The sequence below is a fragment of the Saxophila tyrrhenica genome (assembly GCF_035928015.1).
Source record: "Saxophila tyrrhenica strain CCFEE 5935 chromosome Unknown scaffold_5, whole genome shotgun sequence".
Classification (NCBI taxonomy): Eukaryota; Fungi; Ascomycota; class Dothideomycetes; order Mycosphaerellales; family Extremaceae; genus Saxophila; species Saxophila tyrrhenica.
In genome coordinates, this window is record NW_027041737.1 from 55,461 (window position 1) to 77,172 (window position 21,712).

The 21,712-nt window shown below is 56.4% G+C and overlaps 9 protein-coding genes across 9 annotated transcripts; 4 read left to right on the forward strand and 5 right to left on the reverse strand.

Moving 5' to 3' along the window:
• Window positions 1-33: 33 nt before the first annotated feature.
• LTR77_003356 (uncharacterized protein) lies at window positions 34-974 on the forward strand (the record flags this gene model as incomplete). Its single annotated transcript, XM_064800613.1, has 3 exons — window positions 34-185; window positions 243-260; window positions 347-974. 3 exons carry the CDS (start codon window positions 34-36, stop codon window positions 972-974), a joined length of 798 nt encoding a protein of 265 aa, XP_064660564.1.
• A 749-nt stretch (window positions 975-1,723) lies between these two features.
• Window positions 1,724-3,349, reverse strand: LTR77_003357 (uncharacterized protein; the record flags this gene model as incomplete). Its single annotated transcript, XM_064800614.1, has 6 exons — window positions 1,724-1,908; window positions 2,125-2,430; window positions 2,748-2,870; window positions 2,931-2,981; window positions 3,133-3,250; window positions 3,296-3,349. The coding sequence occupies 6 exons, from the start codon at window positions 3,347-3,349 to the stop codon at window positions 1,724-1,726; spliced, it is 837 nt and encodes a 278-aa protein (XP_064660565.1).
• A 742-nt stretch (window positions 3,350-4,091) lies between these two features.
• LTR77_003358 (uncharacterized protein) lies at window positions 4,092-5,649 on the reverse strand (the record flags this gene model as incomplete). The annotated part of the gene is made up of 2 exons (XM_064800615.1): window positions 4,092-5,268; window positions 5,318-5,649. 2 exons carry the CDS (start codon window positions 5,647-5,649, stop codon window positions 4,092-4,094), a joined length of 1,509 nt encoding a protein of 502 aa, XP_064660566.1.
• A 519-nt stretch (window positions 5,650-6,168) lies between these two features.
• Window positions 6,169-7,247, reverse strand: LTR77_003359 (uncharacterized protein; the record flags this gene model as incomplete). The annotated part of the gene is made up of 3 exons (XM_064800616.1): window positions 6,169-6,624; window positions 6,677-7,030; window positions 7,236-7,247. The coding sequence occupies 3 exons, from the start codon at window positions 7,245-7,247 to the stop codon at window positions 6,169-6,171; spliced, it is 822 nt and encodes a 273-aa protein (XP_064660567.1).
• A 775-nt stretch (window positions 7,248-8,022) lies between these two features.
• Window positions 8,023-9,093, forward strand: PRX1 (peroxiredoxin 1; the record flags this gene model as incomplete). Its single annotated transcript, XM_064800617.1, has 5 exons — window positions 8,023-8,088; window positions 8,263-8,549; window positions 8,637-8,847; window positions 8,909-9,013; window positions 9,067-9,093. 5 exons carry the CDS (start codon window positions 8,023-8,025, stop codon window positions 9,091-9,093), a joined length of 696 nt encoding a protein of 231 aa, XP_064660568.1.
• Window positions 9,094-9,295: 202 nt separating this feature from the next.
• Window positions 9,296-10,327, reverse strand: LTR77_003361 (uncharacterized protein; the record flags this gene model as incomplete). The annotated part of the gene is made up of 1 exon (XM_064800618.1): window positions 9,296-10,327. The coding sequence occupies one exon, from the start codon at window positions 10,325-10,327 to the stop codon at window positions 9,296-9,298; it is 1,032 nt and encodes a 343-aa protein (XP_064660569.1).
• A 235-nt stretch (window positions 10,328-10,562) lies between these two features.
• PDX1 (pyridoxine biosynthesis protein) lies at window positions 10,563-11,986 on the forward strand (the record flags this gene model as incomplete). Its single annotated transcript, XM_064800619.1, has 2 exons — window positions 10,563-10,641; window positions 10,695-11,986. 2 exons carry the CDS (start codon window positions 10,563-10,565, stop codon window positions 11,984-11,986), a joined length of 1,371 nt encoding a protein of 456 aa, XP_064660570.1.
• Window positions 11,987-12,309: 323 nt separating this feature from the next.
• YTA7 (TAT-binding protein-like protein 7, AAA ATPase) lies at window positions 12,310-17,465 on the reverse strand (the record flags this gene model as incomplete). Its single annotated transcript, XM_064800620.1, has 2 exons — window positions 12,310-14,397; window positions 14,448-17,465. The coding sequence occupies 2 exons, from the start codon at window positions 17,463-17,465 to the stop codon at window positions 12,310-12,312; spliced, it is 5,106 nt and encodes a 1,701-aa protein (XP_064660571.1).
• Window positions 17,466-18,831: 1,366 nt separating this feature from the next.
• AGC1 (mitochondrial aspartate-glutamate transporter agc1) lies at window positions 18,832-21,230 on the forward strand (the record flags this gene model as incomplete). Its single annotated transcript, XM_064800621.1, has 3 exons — window positions 18,832-19,071; window positions 19,136-21,042; window positions 21,128-21,230. The coding sequence occupies 3 exons, from the start codon at window positions 18,832-18,834 to the stop codon at window positions 21,228-21,230; spliced, it is 2,250 nt and encodes a 749-aa protein (XP_064660572.1).
• Window positions 21,231-21,712: the final 482 nt, after the last annotated feature.

The following is a 21,712-nucleotide window of genomic DNA, read 5'->3' on the forward strand; positions in this document are numbered from 1 at the left end:
GTGCTGATGGGGCCCAAGCGAACACACGCAACGATGGCCTCTGAAGAAGCATCCGGAACAGCCCCCTCCACCTCTCTGTACCTCCCATCGTTCGAATACTTCCGCTCCGAGCTGGACGAACACCATGACCGCCGGGAGAGAATCATCAAAGCTAGCCGGGACATCACTGCAGCTTCCAAGAAGATGTGAGCACTCCTCCCACTCTCCACCTTCCGCGGAGCACCTCACTAACACTCCTATAGAATCTTCACACTCCATCGGTAAGCCCATATCCCCAACGCCACATCCATCACTCTGCATCCCCTTCTTCAAGGTTCCCCGGATTCGCTGACAACCAACCACATAGCGTCCGCCAACTGCAGGCGCCACTCCCACAGAACGTGATCAAAGGCAATGCCCAATACTACGAAACCATCTCCAAGCAATTCGCGTCCGTCTCCGCCGACCTCCAAGGCCTGAATGCTCATCGCTATGCTCGTCAGATCAGCGGCGGATGCCAGGAGTATTTCGAAGCAGCCTCGTTCGAGCATTACTTGACCAACGCCCGGATCCTGCCGTACGATGAAGCGGCAGCGCAGGTCAAGAAACTAGATGCCGAGGGGCCTGGCATCGAGCTGAGCATGGAAGACTACATCCTCGGAATCTACGACATGACTGGCGAGCTGATGAAGTTCGCCATTACGTTCATGGCTACTAACCAAGCTCTGCCTGCCATTTCTTCTCCCGCAGAGGGCGGAAATGTTTCGCAACGCAATCTGCTCACGGATATGCGGGACCTGCGTTCGGCGCTGGAGAGCTTGGATGCCGGATATGGACCGTTTGCCAAGGATGTTGATAAGAAGGCCGATGTGATGCGGGCGAGTGTGGAGAAGGTTGAGAAGGCGCTGTATGGGTTGACCGTGAGAGGGGCTGAGAGGCCGAAGGGGTGGATGCCTGACGTAGAGGCTGGACGTGCTTTGGAGGTGGAGGGCTGACGAATGGTATGAAATGTTGCGCATGGTGCATAACTCAGGCAGGCCAGGGTGTTCGCAGCACATCACCATTATGTTGATGAGCTCGGTAGGTGCTGCAGGGACGTACCTAGCAAGCGAGCACCGCCCTTTCCTTCACTCACCCTCCATCCTGTCTCCATCCTGTCTCCATCCTCCCTCTATCCTCCCTCCACCCCACCTCCATCCTCCAATCGCGAAGGCCGCCTCTAAGGGCTGGTTGTATTGGCGATCAGTACCATACATTTGCACTTTACACAGCACTATACTAACGACATCGGGAGAACGCTCGTTTCTACACAGCGTTGGTGCCGTACGGGAAGTCTGGTCGTCGAAGATATCATACGTGTACTACTGCTAACTATTATCACATCTCCATTCACAAAAATCCATTAACAGACCGCTGCGCCGTCGCTCGTAACGTCGTTGCCTTGCCCAAGAACATAATTCCTCCCATCAAACCAGCAGCATCGCTTCATCAGCTCGCGGCGGTCACTGTGACAGTTACTGCAGGCGGCGGCGTCATCGTAACCGTTACAGTTTGCGGCGGCGGACATGTCGAGGCTGATGATGATGAGGAAGTTGTGGTCGTGGAGAACAAAGTCGAAGAAGTGTTTGCAGATGTTGATGCTGAGGACGACCTCGTTGTGATTTGAGCCGCCGAGCTCGAACTGCTTGATGATGATGATGATGTTGTCGTGGTCGTGGTGGCGGTAGGGGTGTAGCTTATGGTGCTAGGGGTCGCAGGCGAAGATGAGCTTGCTGAAGACGCAGAGCTGAACATGCTGCTTGAAGCCGTCGTGGAGAAGCCTGCTGCCGATGAGCCGGACGACCACGAACTCATCATTGATGAAGAACTGCTTCCGCCAGAACTGCTCAAAGTAGTAGCCGTGGTAGCCGTGGTGTAAGACGTCGTGACCTGGTAAAGTGACGTCTGCCCGTTGACAACGACAGCTCGCTTCGACAACTGCGCATATTGAACGTTGGGATTGTATGTTCCGCTACCAGCGACCGTACTACAGTATTCATAGCATGTGCCAGTGGTGGAGTCATATCCAGCGCCCTCACAGCTTGGATTGTTCGAGCAAGCCGTGATGCAAGAGCCCATGTCGGGCGTTTGCTCCTGCCGACATACACCACCGGAGTATGTCGTGTTGCATTGGACCTGGTATTGAGAGCCTGTCGATGGATCCGTATATCCGTACTGGGCTTGGCTTTGGTCGCACGCGAGTGATTGCGATGTTGAGGCAGCTGCGGAAGAAGAGCTGGTGGTGGATGAGGTCTGAATTGAGAGAGTGGTCGTCGTTGAGTAGGTCGAGCTTTGAGCTTGGGATGAGGATGTCGAGGAAGAGGGCGACGAGGTGGCTGACGATGAGCTCGGTGAGACAGTTGAGGAGGCGGTGGACGAGGTGGAAGTGGTCGACACAAAAGTTGCGAACGTCTGCAATCTATCAGCCTTGCGGAACATGCTTCAGATTGTGTCAAGGACACCCACCGATGATGTCGAGATTGAGCTGCTAGAAGTAAATGAACTCGACGGGCCCGTACCTGACGTACTGGCCGCTGAAGAAGTAGAAGAAGAGACCGTTGAGCTGATGGACGAAGACGATGGGCTACTGGAGACCTGAGAGGACGACGACGATGTGGTCGATCCGGGATTACTACTCGAGGATGAGCTTCCCGAACTCGAGCTGGTGGAGGATGTCGATACCATGCATTGCGTTTGACCGTTCATGATGTAACAGGTCGTCGTCATACTGGCTTCAGTCTGAGTTTGGGTCTGTGTGCCTGCGGATTGCGAAGGCGTGACGCTGATTGTGGTGCCTGGAGCGGTGGTAACGTATGTGCTCACGTATGAGCTAACCACGGTCACAGTGCTCCCTTGAAGAGACGTGTTAGCCTCATCGTCAACCCCAGCGGTGATTCGAGATCGCTACTTACCGGCCCGAGTAGTCACATAAGTCGAAACGTAGGTGCTTACGACGGTGGAACCTGCGAGGTTGTCAGATCGAAGCCACTGTATGGATCTTGGCTGCTCATCAAAGGACGGCAAATCGGGACTTGGGATTGAACCCCTGAAAGCTGTGTGCGTAGCCACGAAGGACCATGGCCACTGGGGGTTATATGGAATGGATGAGCTTACCAGGAGCAGTGCTAACGATAGTCGAGCCAGGCTGCGTCGTAGTTTGCACAATCGTGCTACCAGGCTGCGTCGTCGTAACTGGATACGAAGTCGTAGCGGTGATCGTCGAGCCTTCATGCTGTCAGAATACACTAGACATACAATTTTTCATGATGGAGCTTACCCAGCTGGGTCGTAGTTTGAACGATGGTGCTTCCAGGCTGAGTTGTGGTGACATAGTAGCTCGAAACTACCGTTGTTGTGACTGGATAGGACGTAGTAGCCGTTACGGTCGAGCCTGGACATTGTTAGCTATTGACATGAAGAATGGAATGCCGAGGGAGGCTGACCAGGTGCAGTCGTCGTGATCTGCTGCGTTGTCTGATATGTGGTAACGTAAGTGCTGACGACAAGGCTTGTCACAGTAGAACCTGGGCAACGTTAGCAATCGACTGAATTCAGAGCAGAGCAGAGTGCTTTGAGGCTCACCGGGCTGCGTCGTTGTCTGGTAGATGGTGGAACCTGGCTCGGTGGTGATGTACGTGCTCACAGCAGTAGTTCCTTGGATTCGTTAGCCAGTGGTTGACTCAGGAAGGCGGACGAGAGGTCTTCAATCTCACCAGGTTGAGTTGTCGTCCGCTCGACAGTGCTAGCGGGCTGGGTCGTCACGTAAGTGCTCACTGCGGTGGTCCTGAGAGGACAATCAGTATCCAACCTTGAGAAGGGACTCAAGCATTCGCCTTACATGTACGTTGAAACGAAGGTTGAAGTTGCCGTGATAGTAGAACCTTGATTTCTCTCAGCTTCAAATTAAATCAGCAGGCTCTTTTCCACGTACCTAGTGCCGTCGACACTGCGGTGGTCGTGAAATAAGCGGTCGTTTGATACGTGCTCGTGACATATTCGATGACGCTTGAAACGACGGTCGTAGCAATCGTGGTCGCTGCGAAAGGTTAGCAACTCGCTTCGAAGAGCCTCCTTCAACAAGTGCATGGGAGAACGAACGCTGTGTAGTGGTCGCTGTGGCTGTTTGTGTGGGCCCGGAAACTGTAATCGACACACTTTGAGTCTGCGTGTTCGTTGCGGTCTGCGTAGGGCCAGAAACCGTGACCGAGACGCTTTGCGTTTGCGTATTCGTGACTGAGACGCTTTGAGTTTGCGTGTTGGTCTGAGTAGGTCCCGAAACTGTGACTGAAACGCTCTGGGTTTGCGTGTTGGTGACACTCGAAACGATGGTGGTAGCTAGAGTATGTTAGCACCGCCATCCAATGCTCAAGATCAGCGCGAGGGAAGGAGAACGAACGTTGTGTGGTCGTGGCGGTCGCCGTCTGAGTTGGCCCGGAAATGGTGACCGAAATGCTTTGGGTTTGGGTGTTGGTCGCCGTTTGGGTGTTAGTTTGTGTCGGACCCGAGATCGTAACTGAAACGCTTTGAGTCTGGGTGTTCGTCGCCGTTTGAGTGTTCGTCGCTGTGGCTGTTTGTGTTTGTGTTGGACCGGTGAGCGTGTATGTGACTCCATTCTGAACCGTGAGAGTCGTCGCCGTCGACGTGCTACTGCTGCTGGATGTCGATGAACTCGTGCTGCTGGACGAGGAACTTGAAGTCAACGTGCTCAAAGTAGTCCCACTACTAGACGATGTCGTTGTGGACGCAACGGTCGTCTGCGCCGCATATGCATATCTCGCCATCCCACCGCCAGTCGGCGTCGGAGATCCAGTGAAGAAGGTACAAGAGCCAAAGGCATGAGAGGTCCTGTAGGAAGAAGGCTCGGCAGAAGCGGCGTAGCTGTATGCAACATGGTTGCAATTAGCTGTACCCGCGGCATCGCAAGCGGACAGACAGCTCTGGATGTTCTGTACCACTGTTACACTCTTTTGAACTCCGGCACCAGCAGTTGTCGCTGCTTGATAGCCGCATTGGATGACGTAGGCGACGCCCCAGTTGTCCGTGAAGGTCTGTCCGTCGTAGTATGGACACAACGTTCCAGGAGCAGCCTGGATGAGGTACGCGGCACCGTAGACGGTCTGTCCGCCAAGGGAGAGGCCATTGCCTTGGAGCGTTCCCTGAGTATTGTTCATGAAGTGGTAGCATCTTCCCGATGAACCCTGCCAGTTGTAGCTCGTGCCAACAACGCTGCCAGTGTACGTGAATCCCATGCTGTAAACCGTCAATAGCGGCCCAGAAAAAGATGAGCACTATAACGTACCATCCAGGACGATTGCTGCATCCAAAAAAGCAACTCCCAATACCCTGCCCAGTAGTCCCGACCCAAGTAGGATTTCCACCGATAACATCGTAGTAACTCGTGCTTGACCACATGGGGCCGCAAGCCATTTCGTAGAAGTTCCCGAACTCATCTTGGTAGACACCCCCATTGCTGCCCGGTGGGTCGCTGCCCTGCGAACAGACGGGAGCCGGTGACCACGACACGGTTGGGTTGTAGGTCGTGGATGCGGCCAGCGTTGTGGACGTTATTTGCGCATACGCAATCTCCAGTAGACCTGCGCCCAGGAGGGCGACGACGCCGAAGCGCCTCATGCTCCTCGTGTGAGCCTTTGATCAGCTTGCGGTGTTCAGTGATAGTCCGCGATCTTGCTGTGTGGGAAAGTCCTGGTTTGTGTTCACACAGTATTTTGGTAGAGCGAGCGTCGAGTTTAGCAGCGAATGTGTTGAATGGTGTAAAGATGATATGTCTCGGCACGCCGAGATAGTCAGTAGTTCTGAAGCTGTTCGATTGGCAAGGAGACTGTGTTGACAACGCGTTGGCACTGGAATGCTGGTAGACACTCATTTCGAATCTCGACCGCTCTAGAATGTAAGTCATGGAGACGAGCACTCCCAACAGCTGAGACTCGGATGAAAGACACAGGAAAGCAAAATAGTCCTCACCATTTAGACGGAGGTATCTTCATGCGCAAGATCACAGCCATCGTCTTCGGTACCGTAGTCGTCGTTGTGCGCAATTGCAGAGCTTTGCGACCTCCTGCTCTCGAAGTCTAGATCGTTCGGCTTACTCCGTTACCAACAACACGGCCTCGGGAAGCGCCCTAGACTCAATCATAACTTGGTCGTCCTGGGTAACGCAGCGCTATCCATCCTCCTGCCCTCATCGTCCTGCTCCTCAACCAACAGCGTAGGAAACTTCTTTGGCATAATCCGGCGTGGTTGACTTCCGGGAACCAGCGAGTACTTTTCAAAGTCAGTCAGGCCCTCATGCTCCCGCAGAAAGTCCTCATCGAGCACGCAGCGGCCGTTGACGTCCTGGGTGGGCGAGTTGATGATGGCTAGGACTGCGTCTGAGAAGATGGTGGGCTTGCGAAGTTCTGCGCGATCTGTTTGTGGGTTTTGAGTCGCTGCTGACTCGATGGCCTGTCGTCTGTTAGCTATATCGTTAAGGGCAAAGACTTGAGGCCTACTTGCCGCCGCAGGCCAGAGACTTGTTATTGCGAGATTCGACCTTCCCTCTCGTTCAAAGTCAACAGCCATGCCCATGGTAAGGGCCGACATGCCAAACTAGACGCCAATCAGTAGCAGTACATCTCGAAGCACATAAGTTGACTCTCACCTTTCCCATAGCATAAGCAGTCTTGCCCTTCAAAAAGCGGCTATAGATCGGCGGACTAATCACAACAATCCTCCCCCTTCCCTTTCCATCCTCACCATTCTTGTACAGATGTGGCAAGCATGCTTGTACAGTGCCGTAGAGGCCTTCCGGATTAACCCGCTGCATGAGCTGGAAGCGCTTCATCGGCGTGTTCTCGACCGTCGCCCACCAGATCGCACCGCTGTTGTAGACGAGGACGTCTAGCTGGCCGTACTTCTTGATGGTCTGGGATACCATGTCCTCAATGTTCTGGAAATCCCGGACGTCGACTTGGAGTGCTAGTGCTTCGCCGCCGGCCTCGTTGATCTCGCGGACCTGTCAGAGCTCGGTAAGTAGCCGCCCCTGTCGGAACGAGCCATTGTCTACCCACTACTGTGTTGATGGTCGATCTCTGGCTATTCGGATCTGGAGGAAATGGACAACATTTCGATGCGTCTGAAGTTGTCTTGCCGGCCACGACGACTACGCGCCAGCTCAGCTACAGCCTTTCATCATCTCATCATCTCTCAGCAAGCCTCACCAGCATAACCATCTTCCGCCAAATCTATGGCAATCTGTCTGCCAATGCCGCCTGGAGACAGCAGCAAGTCAGTTGTGGGCTGTCGGCGAGTGCAAAAGCGTGCTTACGGCTCGATCCAACTACAATGGCTACCTTCTTATTTGCCATCCTAAAGGTTTTGCGAGTGTTGAAGCGGTTGGAAGAGCACCCAAAGGTCTCTCAATGGACGCTCCACTCACATGTTGTGATTATTCCATGTGCTTTACGAACCGACTGGCGGCCGAGGTGAAAGCGTGTTCAAGTTCCGCGTGTTGGATGTTTTGTAATCCCGGCGTTCGGCACGTGATCACTGTCACTTGCTTGGGTGTCATCTGTGTCCCTTTCCTCAATCACCTCCTGATCGCTTCTTTACACCCAAGGGACAATGGTCAACAGATGACATGCTCCCGTCTTGTCCGGTGACGGCTGAGTCGATTGCCAGGCGTGCCATGCTGCAGCGTGTGCAACTTGATTCCATTTGCGTTGGACTGTCGTAGGGCGTGCTGATATTGCTGATATATCCCTGGTCATCCACCAACGTCCCTCGCGTGTGCGACCTCTATTTTGGTGTTCTAGACTGGAAGGCTAGAAAGGGAAAGTCGATCAGAAATCGCCCAGCTGTTGATTACAAAGGAGGGGCAGGCATGTGGGCAGCTCGCACGTCAGATTGACTTTCTACAAATTTGTGTCTTTCTACCCACTCTCGTCTAACAACAACACCTCCACCACCCTAACCCTCTAGCGCCACTACTACTACAGCATCGCGACCATGGCATCTGAACAATCTACCGGTCCCCTCCGCCTCGGATACACTGCGCCAAACTTCAGCGCTGAGGTAGGTCCTTGAAGGACTTCGACAACGTCCCGGCCCAATACACCGACGCTGCTCTCCCATATACGTACTTTACAGGAAGGAAGAATGCTAACGCCTTTGACCTATAACAGACGACATCCGGCGACATCGACTTTCACCAGTTTATAGGCAATTTTCTCACGCGCCAAATCCTAGCATTCTGCAACATCTACTGACACTTTTGCCTTCCTTGCAGGCGATAGCTGGTGCATCCTCTTCTCCCACCCCGAAGACTACACCCCAGTGTGCACGACCGAGCTGGGAGCCTTCGCAAAGCTCGAGCCCGAGTTCTCGAAGCGCAACGTCAAGCTCATCGGCCTGAGCGCAAACACGATCGAGAGCCATGGCGGGTGGATCAAGGACATTGACGAGATCTCCGGGAGCAAGCTGAAGTTCCCGATCATCGGGGACAAAGAGAGGAAGGTGGCGTTGATGTACGATATGTGCGTATACCTCCAACCCCAGCCCGCCAATTGCGCGCGCAGCCCATTTTGAGAATGAGGGCGAGTTGCTGATAGGACGCTGCGCAGGATCGACCACCAAGACGCCACCAACGTCAACGAAAAGGGCATCGCCTTCACCATCCGCAGCGTCTTCATCATCGACCCCAAGAAGACCATCCGCACCATCCTCTCCTACCCCGCGAGCACCGGCCGCAACACCGCCGAGGTTCTGCGTATTGTGGACTCCCTGCAGACGGGCGACAAGCACAAGGTTACTACGCCTATAAATTGGCTGCCGGTATGTGTGAAGCAGTTGGTAGTGTATATGATGTGGGGGCTTTGGCTAACGGGTTGGATAGGGCGACGATGTGATCGTGCACCCGAGCGTGAAGTCGCCGGACGCTGAGAAGCTGTTCCCGAGGATGACGGTCGTGAAGCCGTATTTGCGGTTTACGCCGCTGCCGGTGAGTGTTTGGCGAGACGCTGGCGCATAGCATATACTAATGTTCTTGAACAGCGGGACCAGACGAGTGCGGCTGTCTGACTCGATTGGACATTCCGGCAGACGTGGGAGGCTGAATGGGGGACGGCGATTCCTCTAGATTAGAAGTCTGAGGAGAGTTCTGCTTCCGCGTGCGCTGGTACTAGTCCGCCAGAATAACCTCACAATTTCCATCTGCTCTTCCGCGGATTAAGACACATCGCAAAGGCTCTCCATTTGCAAGGCCGAGCCAGCGCCCGTTAACCTACCTCCCCGCTGCCACTCCACCAAACTTCCCTCTCAACCACCTCTTCAACCCAGCCACCAATCCAATCTTCAAGACATCCACCTCCATGACATCCCTTAGCACCATTCCATGCGCCAACACCGCACACCCGTTTAGATCCAGCTTCCACACCCCCTCTCCAGCCCCATCCTTCTCCGGTATCGTCACATGCGCGAACCCCTCGTTCCAAAAGATCCTCCCCATATCCTGCCTGATCGTCCCCCACGCACCCTTCTTCACCTTCATATCCCGCCCTGACTCCGCCTCCCACTGCTCCGTGGACTGCACCGCCTGCGCCAAAGGCACATTGAGATATTGCACCTCCTCATGACTCGCCACATCACCATCCATCCTCGCGCCCTTCAACGGCGTCTCCAACACTAACCCCTCCCGTCTCAGAAACGGCACCGGGTGCCTCATGTGAAACCTCACGCTCAACTCTGGATGCGCGCGCACCTGCGCGGCGCCTTCCGCCTCCCTGGCCACGAGCTCAATCGTCCGCACCATCTTCCTCGGCATACTCAGACACCGTCCCGCTACCGCCGCGAAGAGCATGCCGCAGACGAGCACGAGTCCGCGGATCGTCCACGGGAGGCGGTGCTCGACGTCTTTCGCGCGGGAGGCGGAGAGGCGGCAGTACTCGAAGGTGGGGTAGATGAACAGGAGACCCAGGACGGTGGTGGTTATTTGGAGGGAGGTGTGGGAGGGGGCGCGGTAGAGGAGGAGGGAGGGGCGGGTGCGAAGGTGGGTGAGGAGTTCGATGGGAACGGGGGGTCGGGGGGGAGGTTTGGAGGGGGTGTTGGTGGTGCGGGAGGTTGTGGGTGGTGGACGGCGGGTTGGAGGGGTTTGGGTGCGGCGGGCATTTGAGCGGAGGAGGCGGGTGGCTTGGTGGAAGGAACGGCGGAGGGGGGAGAGTTGTTGTGTTGTCGAGGAGCGAGGGAGGGATGCTGTAAACGCGTGGCTTCGGAGGGCGGGAGGGAGGCGGAGGAGGAGGTCCAGTGGGACTGTCATCTTGTTGTTGATGAGGGCAGTGTGTTTTCCAGCCCTCTTGGTTATTGGTGATGCATAGAAGTGAAGGTGGATTCACATGAAAATAATGTCCTTCTATACATAGGAGCTCAATGGAAAGCTGCGGAGAATCTCGGGGGTGATTGAGCGCTCACCCACCCACCTCCCAACAATCTACTCCTACCTTTCCATGCTGCCATTGTAACTTCCTACCACTGACAATCGTTCGCAGAACAGTATGGCGGGAGTCGTCAACACCGCGAGACTATCGGCGCGGCTTGCGAGCAGATATGCACCCCGACAAAGCACACGCCGGCGTATGCTTCAACCCAGCCTTGAGACGAGTAGAGACATACTAATGCATTTCCAGGCCTCCATGTCTCCTCGAGACAACGCGCCGCTCAGAACTACACCATGCCAGCCCTCTCACCCACCATGACCGAAGGAAACATTGCAACATGGCGGGTCAAAGAGGGCGATTCCTACTCAGCTGGCGATGTCATCCTCGAGATCGAGACGGACAAAGCGACCATGGATGTTGAGGCGCAAGATGAAGGAAAGCTCTTTAAGATCACCCAGCCTGACGGCGCAAAGGGTGTAAAAGTCGGACAGCGGATAGCGGTCATGGCAGAGGAGGGAGACGATCTCAGCAGTCTGGAAATGCCAGCGGACGACAGCAGTGCATCCGCAAGCTCAGGGAAGGAGGAGAAGCAGCCAGCAGAAGACCGCAAAACCGACTCCGCCTCTCCAAAGCAAGAAGCCTCCTCCACTGGCGGCAGCAGAGAGATCGACCCCGGCGTTTCCGACCCCAAGGAGATGGAAAAGCCCTACGCCGAGTCCGCACCCACCAAACCCGCCGCCGACCGAACGCAGAAACACTACAAATACCCTCTCTTTCCCGCCGTCCAACAACTGCTCCACGAAAAGAACATCTCCGACCCCTCCTCCATCCCAGCCACCGGCCCCAACGGCCGCCTCCTCAAGGGCGACGTGCTCGCCTACCTAGGCCAGATCAACAAAGACTACCCCTCCGCCCTCTCCGCCCGCCTCACCAAACTCTCCCACCTCGACCTCACGCACACCGTCGCCGCGCAGCCCACGCAACCCGACCAGCCCGCACAAAAAGGCGAAGTCCCCGCATCAAAACCCGACATCGAACTACCCTCCGAGACCGAGATCGCGGTCCCCATAAGCCTCAGCGCCGTTATCGCCACCCAGAAACGCGTCCAGAGTACGCTAGACATCTTCCTCCCCCTCTCGACTTTCATCGCCCGCGCCTCCGAACTCGCCAACTCCGACCTCCCAGCCCGCAAAGGCGCTGCGCCGTCAGCAGACGAACTATTCAACTCCGTCCTTGGCCTCGACAAAATCCCTCGCAGCTCCCGGGGGAGGTTCTTCCCGCAGATCAGTGGCATTTCCCCGCTCCCTCCGACCAGACCGGCGAGGAAAGCGAAGAAGGCGGATATCATCGACTTGCTCGCGCCGAAAGCCGCGAAGAGTAAGGAGGTCGGGCGCGGACAAATCGCGAGCGCGTTGGGCGTGAGTGCGGGGGATAATGTGTTCTCTGTGCTTGCCGGGCGGGGGGAGGAGGAAAGGGCGACGGAGTATTTGGAGAGGCTGAAGATGGCGCTGGAGAAGGAGCCCGGGCGGCTGGTACTGTAGGGGTGGTGTCTTGGGTTTGGGGAAGCTGCGCGTAGACGCGGTGATAGCGAGGCGTTTGTGAGCGGAATGTACTGCTGCCAAATTCTACTTCCTTTCCAGCCTTTATAGAGGAATGAAAGTCGGAACAGAGTGTTGTTCAAAGTTCTTCGTTGAATCGCTCTAAGTACCTCTACTCAAGCAGCGCATCCCTTCGCGCGTAGCTGTGGCTATACAATACACGCCCCAACAACGCATGGGCATCTCGCTCACACAACAGACGTCCAACAAAACCTCCACACCCACCCTTGCATCTTTCCAGCTCCATCATCCAGAAAGGCTCCAACCTACTCCTCCCCCTCCTCCCCCTCCCCCCCGACATCCTCCGGCTGACTCGGCCCCAGCACCGCCTGCACCGCCTCCACATCCGCGACAACCTCATTAAACGCCTCCACCACCATCCTCAGCACAGCATTCCTGTTCCAATTCCCCCTCCCCTGCCACACCATCTCCATCATGCCCGCGTTCACCTGCTCGAGCTGCTCGACGGACAAGCCGGAGGAGCGTTGGACAAGTTCGGCGTGGAAGGATTGGAGGGTCGGTTCGTCGAGGATCAGGTGGTTGGTGCTTGCAGAGCCTGCGGCGGCGGCGGAGGTGGTGGCTGTGGTCGTCGGGGGGGCAGGGGCGGGAGCGTTGAGGAGGTTGTTGATGGAGCTGTGCTTCCCGCCCTCGCTTGAGCCGTGCGGAGCGTGCGGTTGGCTTTGGCTGTGCTGCTGACCCGACTGTGGTGGTGGCATCTGCTGCGAGAGCTGGGAATGCGAGTGCTGGCTTGAGAAATTCTGCTCCTGCGTGTCGGGTAACTGACTCCCTCCTCTGGCTTCCGCGAGCTGCGAGAAACGCGGATGGTCGTCCGGTCGCACGCCGTTGGAGAATTGCGTGTTCACCGAATACGGCCCACTGCTGCGTCCGCTCTTGTCCGAAGTCTTCTGCCCGGACGTAGTGGTCGAGGCGCTGTTGCGGTATTGGTCGAGCTGCGAGCCGGGGGCGACGCGGGTGTGGGCGGAGCGTTGCGTGAACTCGCTTTGCGTGTTGTGCTGTTCTGGGGATGCGGCCGAGCGCTGGTAGTGCTGGCTTCCTTGCTCTTGCAGGTCGGGGCTGTCGAGCATTTCGGAGTCCTCGCGAGGGCGTGAAGGCACGGTCGATCCATTCGTTTGGTGTGAAGGATGGCTGCCGTTCGTCGTGCTCCACGGATTCGACATGGGGTGTAGCCTACTAGGCGTGACCGGCAGAAGCGGCGGCCGCACGCCTGGGATCTGCTGCCCCAGCACCACCGGCCCTGAACTCTCCGTCGTAGTCTTTGAAGCCTGCTGCGGCGGCACGTTCGGCACCACCGTGAGCACATCCTCGCCCCTGCGCTCCGCATCTCGCGCCTTAGCAACCCTTTGCCGCTCGCGCTCCAAGTCCCGCTCATACACCGCTTCACACTCCGCGACGAGAGCAGGCTGCTGCTGCTCCAGCATTGCCATGTCGACTTCCACATTCGCCAGCATCTCATTCGCGCTGAGCGTCCTGCCCTGGTCTCCCGACGCCTTCGCATCCTTCGCGAGTCGCTTGATATCCGCCAGAAAGTCCTTCGGTCGCTTGTAGTAACCGTTCGACAAGCGTTTCTCCACAGTCACGATCTCCAAATTATAGAAGAACTTGCCAGAAGCCACCTCGCGTAGCCCCGCAACGCCCTTCTCGTCCCGATCGACCTCGTAGGGGCGGAAGATCTGCTGCTGCTGCATCTGCTCCTCGTTCAGGTTCGTGGTGAGGACCTGCGGGTTCTGTTCGTCGAAGAGATAGGCAATGTCCCGTTCTTCGACCGTGGGCGCGCGGAACCGACGGTACATGCGCTTGATCTGGTCCATTACAGGCTGAATCTGCAGTTTGAGCAGGTTCAACGTCTGGTGGTCCTTCTTCTTCTGCGCTTTCTGCTCTGCTTTGCTGGGTTCTCGTGTAGTTGGTTCCTGGGCAACGACCACTGGCAGCTCGTCCAACTTTCTCCTCTTCCTATTCTCTTGCGACGGGAACTCCGAAGGCGCCTTGCGGATGTAGTCAATCACAGCATTGAAGTACTCATCACGCGCAGGCTGGTCGGGTCGGCTAAGATCGTACTGATTCTTTAGCGAATACCCAAAGAGATCGCGGAGCATGCTGGCTTCCGTCTTCGCATTCATGGCTTTCGTCCGCTTGTCCTCATCAATCGGCTTCTCCATAACACCGAGCAGCAAGATAGGCTCAGTGGGCGGGATGCTCCGCAGCAGACCGGTGAAGGTACGGATTGCAGCGTCGCCCAAAGTGCGGTACCAGATGTCGACGTTGGGGATGTAAATGACACCCGGTTTGTGGCGCTTGACTTCTTCGAATTGCTGGACAATAGCTGCCTCGGGAGACTGCAAACTGGTCAGCTTGAACACACGTTGATATGGAATCGTGGGCTTACCCGTGAAGAATCCTTCATCAACGTCGCCATATCAAAGTTCTGCACATGCAGTCCCTCAAGCTTGCTCAACAGCGCTGCACCAAGATACTGCTGCCCCATCCCCTGCGCGCCCTTGATCAACAGCCGTGGCCGGAAGACACGCGACGACTCGAACTGCCGCAAAAGGTTCTCCCGCTCGAAACCAGTCTCATCGTCACGATCATCGTACATCGCCTCCTCGAGAGCCGTAGCCTTGCGCTTCCTCGGAATGGCCTTGTCGACCCGGTCTGTGACATCTTGCAGCGGCTTGCGTAGCAAAGGCTCGATGTCCTTCTTCAAAGCCGAAGCACCTGAAGCCGCCGAGCGGTCGGAGGAAGGCACGATCTTGTTGACCGAGATCATGAAGTCCTTGGCCAGAACGCGGATCTTGCTGGGGTCGATTTGGAGCTTCTTGTCGCTCGCGTAGATTTGGGGGTACGTGCCTTGCACAGCGTTCAAAGCAGCCTCGGTGCACAACGCTCTTAGATCCGCACCACCGTAACCACGGGTCAGCTCGGCGAGTTGGTCCTTGAAGTCGGGCTTTAGAGCTGGCTCCCATCCCTTGGTGTGGATGTCAATGATGGAACGACGGCCCTTGACGTCTGGTAGCGGGAAGTAGAACTCTCGATCGAATCTGCCGGGTCGACGTAGTGCAGGGTCGACAGAGTCAGGTCGATTGGTAGCTCCAATGACAATGACTTGACCTCGGCCATCCATGCCATCCATCAAAGCCAGCAGTGTAGCGACAATGGAGGCATGGATCTGCTCCTGCTTGCTCGACCGCACCGGCGCAAGTCCATCGATCTCGTCGAAGAAGATGATACTAGGCTGATTCTTCCTCGCCTCTTCGAACAGAAGACGAAGCTGCTTCTCAGCCTCACCGACCCACTTGCTCAGAGCGTCTGCGCCCTTGCGCATGTAGAAGGTGACTTTCTTGCCACCCGAGCTGACGCTTGATGCTAGTGCTCTAGCAAGAAGCGTTTTACCGGTACCAGGTGGGCCGTGGAAGAGCACACCTCGAGGCGGAGTGACGTGGAACTGCTGGAAGACTTCCGGGTATAGCAAAGGGAGCGACACCATCTCCTTGAGCTGATTGATGTGATCCTCTAACCCTCCGACTCCATTAAACGTAACGTTCGTGTCCACACCCAGCGGGTCAGCATCCGCCAATGCCTTCTTGTCGCTGACCTTCCCAAGTCCAGGTGGTCCGCCGCCAGCTCCTTGAATGGCATCTGACTTGTTTGAGGTCAAGGCATTGTAAGGTCTCGGCGGCATGGCAGAGGTTGGAGTCATGCCCACAGTACCACCAATACCCTGCCCACCTTTGACACCGCCTTGCTCGTCGTCACTGCTGTCCGAGTCGACACCGCCAGTCGCACCTTGACCGTCTGGTCCGCCAAAGACGGGAGTAGGTCCGCCAGCGCCACCGAAAGGTCCGAAGGTGGAGAAGAGGCTGCGATAAGTCCCTCCGCCGCCGGTTCGTCGGTTACGGTTGGGTGTAGCCATAGGTGCAGCTGGTGCATCTTCTTCATCCATCTGCGCCAGCAGCTCAGGTCGTAGAATGCGATAGTCGGGCCTCGCGCCTCGATTCCGCAAATTCGGCTCGAATGCAATATCAGCCTGGCGCGCTGGTCGCCTCCGCTCGCGCCTTCTCCGCTGATTGTCTTCCTCGAGATCGGCAGCTTCGTCCGCGATCTCTTCAGGGTCAAGCTCGTCGTTGTCTTCGTCGGACTTGAGGCGTCTCGACTGACTGCGTTGGGAAGCAGCCTTACGACCCAGCCGACCCGATCTACGACCGGGCTGTCTGCTACCACCTGTGCTTTCGTCATTGCTACTGCGACCTCCACGCGGTGGTTTGAGCAGGTCATCTTCAGACATCTCTTCGTCCTCAACATCGGCATCCCCTTCACCCTCTGGCTCGAAGTCACTGCTAGGTTCTGCGCCAGTCTTCTTGGCACGCATCGAGCGACGGGTGCCAGCTGGTTGAGACGTTGGCGGACTGGAGGCTTTGCGGGGCTGTCGCAAGGATCGTCCTTTGGTGACTGGTGCTTCATCCTCTTCATCGTCGTCCATAGATTCCTGAACCACCTGCTCTTCACCTTCCTCGTCGTACATCTCCATTTGAATCTCCGAGCCAACTGCCTCAGCATGCTCTACGCCTGGTGATGTGCGCTCGACCTCTGTCACTCCAGCTTCCACCGCCAGTCCTGGCTGCGACATGACGATCTCTTCACCCTCAACCGGAGCAGGCCCAGCGTCTGTGCCCTCTTGTGACGCCTCCATGATCGCACTAGGTGGCTTCTTAAGACCTTTGCTGGCTCGTGTTGGCCGTGCTGGCGGAGGCGTGCTCGAACTCGCTCTTGTTACTTGCTCATGCCTTCCCGAATCCGTAAGAGCGACCAAAGGCTGCTCCTCACTGTGCGAAATGCGACTGCTCCTACGCGTCGCGAATGCACTCTGAGCTTGGGGCGTAGAACCACGCTTGGTGGTGGGCCTGCTGCTGCCCGCGCGTGCAGACCTTCTTGATCCGGCGCCTGACATATTTTGTGATGGTAGCTTGAGCTTGATGACAAGCGATGACTTCTCTTTCTTCACAGGACTGTTAGCCCGACCAGCGCGTTTGGATGTCGCCTTCTGTGGGCGCCTATCGCTGTCGTCTGCTTCTATGTCGTCCTCGCTCTGCTCCTCATATTTGATCGGCTTCTTCGCAACCGAGCGCACGCTTCGACCCGTTCGTGGATTTGTCTCTAGTGCTACTTCTTCCTCCTCGCTTGGCTGTCCGAACGAGTCATCCTCGGTGACCTCGTTGCTATCGGCCTCGATGTCGCTGTCGTTGTAAGTCTCGCGTCGACGCTTCGTCGGCTTGCGTGCACCACTCTTCGGCTTTTGAGAACGCGCGCGAGGCTTCGACTTCGCGGGAGAGGATGTTGCGCCGTAGTCGAGGTCGTCGGAGTCGGACTTGTTGGGGTCGAAGGTGTCGAACTTGCGCTTGCTGGCCATGCGTACAGCCCAGCACCACTTTCATGTGCTGGATTCACTCGTGATGCCAAGGGTTGCCTACAGCGGTGATGATCCCAGGTGATAAATCGTCTGTGTATTCTGGAAGGTGAAGCTTGCGACGAAACACGCGCCAAGACCAGGTGATGTGCAAAGTCGATGCGAGCTGTGCGAAGTCGTCTGCTTTGTATCGCTGGATGGTATCAGTTCATTACAGTTCGTCGTTTGGAATATGGGTCAACGGCAGAAGGAGGCAGCAGCAGGGAAATGGCAGAGTGGAACCAGTGGATGGCGAGAGGCAGGCCGCTTGCAGATCCAAGATATCAGTCTTCGCGCTAGCGAAAGCCACTTGCATGTCGCCGCAAAATCGCGTCCCAACATCAATTAACACAGACATCTACTCCTCTATACCACAACCACAATGCCTCTCGATGGTGCCCACAATGATACGTTCGAGGTCGCTAGAGACGTGGGAGTTGGTTCACACCACTTTTTACCCCCCCTTGGTCCAACACATCGTCTCCATGACCGCCCCTACAAACGGCATCCAGGAACGCACTTCTCCGTGCCTGCCAGATACCCCGGCTCTCGACGATTTTCCCCGCATCCGTTCCTCGTGGTGCTCAACCTTGTGTTGCTTATATCGACCTCATGTCAAAATTAATCTGCGTGACCGGAGTTTCTCCGATGTATTCCCTTGGCTTTCAGATTGCTAGTTGCAAACGAACCTGGAAGATGATGAACGGTTCGAAGTCCACAACCTGATCAGACGTGCTCATATAACAAACTATTTCGTCGTCTGTTCGTTGTCTTCGTTCTATGCTGCACGGCTGATCCTGCGCATTCGCCCGAGACCAAGCGCCTGAGGAATACCGCCCACGATAAATGCCAATGCATTGAATCAATTCCTGCGACCGAACAACATGTATTCAATGTTCCTTTATACTTCATGTTCGAGTGGAGGTGTTTTGAAGAGCTGTCCCAATTTAGCCACTTCCGTTCTCTCCGCTTCGCGGCACTGGACTAGTTCTAGCCGCCGCAACTCTAAATTTTTAGGAGCTTCGACGAGAAAAGACATCTTCCAAATCGGAAGACCTCACTTCATTTTCGCGTGTACCACCATCCTGCTCTCCACCTCACAATGATACTCCTGCGCGTCGCCTGAACGCCTCCATTGTTCTCACTACTAACATCTCCCACCGCTACACCACACCGCATCCCTAATTTCCCCTAGGTGGAGCACTCCCGTGCACTACACCACAGACCTCCGCACTCCCGGACTCCTGGCCGTTGCCAGTAGTCATCAGCCCTCGATCGCCAGCACCATTGACCGCGAACGATAAAGCTGCAGTGTCACAAGCTCGCCATCATGGCTTCCGTAACGGAAAAGGTGACCGAAGTCGCGCAACAGGCGGCAGAGAAGATCAAAGACACCAGCATCGCCGAAGGTGTGAAGGAGAGCTTGATCGGCAGCGAGTCGGAGCCGCCTGCCTCCCAGCAGATCAGGGCCGAGTTCAGCAAGCATGCCATCAAGGATGAAGAGACAGGGGAGGAGTACATGACCCAGAAAGAGTTTGTGGACGCCATTGCGCCAGTTGAGGAAGACTACGTGAGTACACCCCTTCACTTACGCCTGATTCTAGCTCTACACCTTTTCCTACCCGGCCCCCTAGCTTTGCGAAGATGATGAGATACCCAAGCCAACACCAAAACAGCACAAGATCAAGCGCGACCAGTACAATGTGCTGTTCCAGATCGCCGACCGCCGTCGCGAGAGCCGCGTCAACCTACAAGACTGGACCGTTTTCAACAACCTGCTTGCGAAGCCCGACGCAGAGTACGAGATAGCATTCCGCCTCTTCGCCGACTCGGAGACTGGGTTGGTGGACTTTGATGTGTTTAAAGAGGTGTACGCGCAGAACAAGACAGGCATGCCCTTTGACTGGGATAGCGACTGGGCCAAGCTGTATGTCGGCGGCAAGAAGAACAGGCATGCCATGACATACCCACAGTTCACGCAGATGTTGCGCGGTCTGCAGGGAGAGCGGGTGCGCCAGGCGTTCCTCGCTTACGACAAGAACGGCGACGGCTACATCGACCCGCAAGACTTCCAGCGCATCATCATGGAGACAGCATCGCACAAGTTGTCCGACCATGTTCTCCAGAACCTGCCTACCCTGTGCAACATCAGCTCAGGGTCCAAAATCAGCTATGCGAACGTGCGTGCCTTCCTGAACATCATTAGGGAGATGGACCTGGTCGAGCTCGTAGTGCGCAACGCAATCGCCAAATCGCCCGACGACCAAATCACGCGCGTGGACTTCCTCAACGAAGCAGCGCGCATCACCCGCTTCACCCTATTCACACCTATGGAGGCGGACATCCTCTTCCACTTCACATCTCTCGATCAGCCCTCCGGCCGCCTCGGTCTGGCAGACTTCGCGCGAGTACTAGACGCCTCCTGGCACGCTCAGGTCAACATCCAGCAATCCGCCCAGCAAGCCATCGCCAACCACGCACAGAGAGCGCACGCCGAGTCTGAGAGCTGGATCCACGATGTGCTGGTTAGCGCCCACCACTTCGCGCTTGGTTCCCTCGCAGGTGCATTCGGCGCTTTTATGGTCTACCCCATCGACCTGGTCAAGACGCGCATGCAGAACCAGCGCAAGGCAAGAGTCGGACAGCTCCTCTACAAGAACAGCATAGATTGCTTTCAGAAAGTCCTCCGCAACGAAGGCGTGCGTGGGCTCTACGGCGGTGTGCTGCCCCAGCTCGTCGGTGTCGCACCAGAGAAGGCCATCAAGCTTACTGTAAACGACCTGGTCCGCGGCAAATTCACCGACATCAAGACTGGCGCCATCGACTGGCGCGCCGAGATCCTCGCTGGTGGCTCTGCCGGCGCCTGCCAAGTCATCTTCACCAACCCGCTCGAGATCGTCAAGATCCGTTTACAAATCCAAGGTGAAGCCGCCCGTGCCGCCTCTCGCGAAGGAGAAGAATTCACCAAACGCACTGCCATGTGGATTGTGCGCAACCTCGGTCTCGCCGGACTCTACAAGGGCGCCTCAGCCTGCTTACTCCGCGACGTGCCATTCAGCGCCATCTACTTTCCAACCTATTCCCACCTGAAGCGCGACTTCTTCGGCGAGTCCCCAACGAAGAAGCTCGGCGTCATCCAGCTCCTCACCGCGGGCGCCATCGCCGGTATGCCCGCCGCCTACCTCACCACTCCCTGCGACGTCATCAAGACCCGTCTCCAGGTCGAAGCGCGCAAGGGCGAGACGCAGTACACCGGCCTCCGCGACGCAGCGAAGAAGGTCTGGGCCGAGGAGGGATTCCGTGCGTTCTTCAAGGGTGGACCGGCGCGGATCTTGCGTTCGTCGCCGCAGTTCGGTTTCACGCTCGCCGGGTACGAGGTGCTGCAGAACCTGCTGCCGTTGCCGGGCGAGAGTAAGATGGAGGAGCCGACTCCGCCAGTGGGTGCTGGGCTGCCGGGCGCCCAGTCCCCGTTGCCGTTTGTGAGGAGTCGGAATGCGTTGAAGATCATCCTCGATCTGGATCTGGGGTTCGGCAGGCTTAGGTGAGTGCGAGCTGTTTGCTTAATGGGCAAGTATCCCCTTATTTGTGTTGATGATGCTGATACCGCGTGTTTGTGCGTTCTACAGAAAGCCAGTCGACCAAAAGCCAGCGAGCGGCATCTTCGGCTTCGGTGGTTCTCGCGGCGGCGCTGCTCCTGCACCCGCTGCTGCTCAGGATCCAGCGAAGTGAGCGCATTCTTCTCCGAGTAAGTACTAACCCTTTTCGTCACTGCACAGTGGATGTGGTGGCATGGCGGGCGGGTGGACGGTGGAGACATGGCGGCGGCGGCGTGGGTTTTTTTCAGCGGCATCAGGCGTGGAGTTTGGCGGGAGCATGGCCTCTTCTTGAGAAGAGTGATAGGGCTGGATATGGTATTGAGGCGGCTGCTTGCGCAGCGGTTGTGCATATGGGATGGAAGCATCGCATGGCGGTCGCATCGATGTTCTCATAGCGCTGTGGTATAGATGGGTGTATCAACAGTGTGTTCAGTATGTTTTCTCGTCTCCGTGGCTTTGAGAAAGGTCGTTGCTTGTGATATGTTCTTATTCCCCATGGCCGTTCCCCACACGCAATGGCGAACCATCTTTGACAGCATCCATTCGCGCGGAGCCTCTTCTCCGCGTTACAGGCGTCATAGAGCTACTTAACATTGATTGCTGTTTATTTGATCA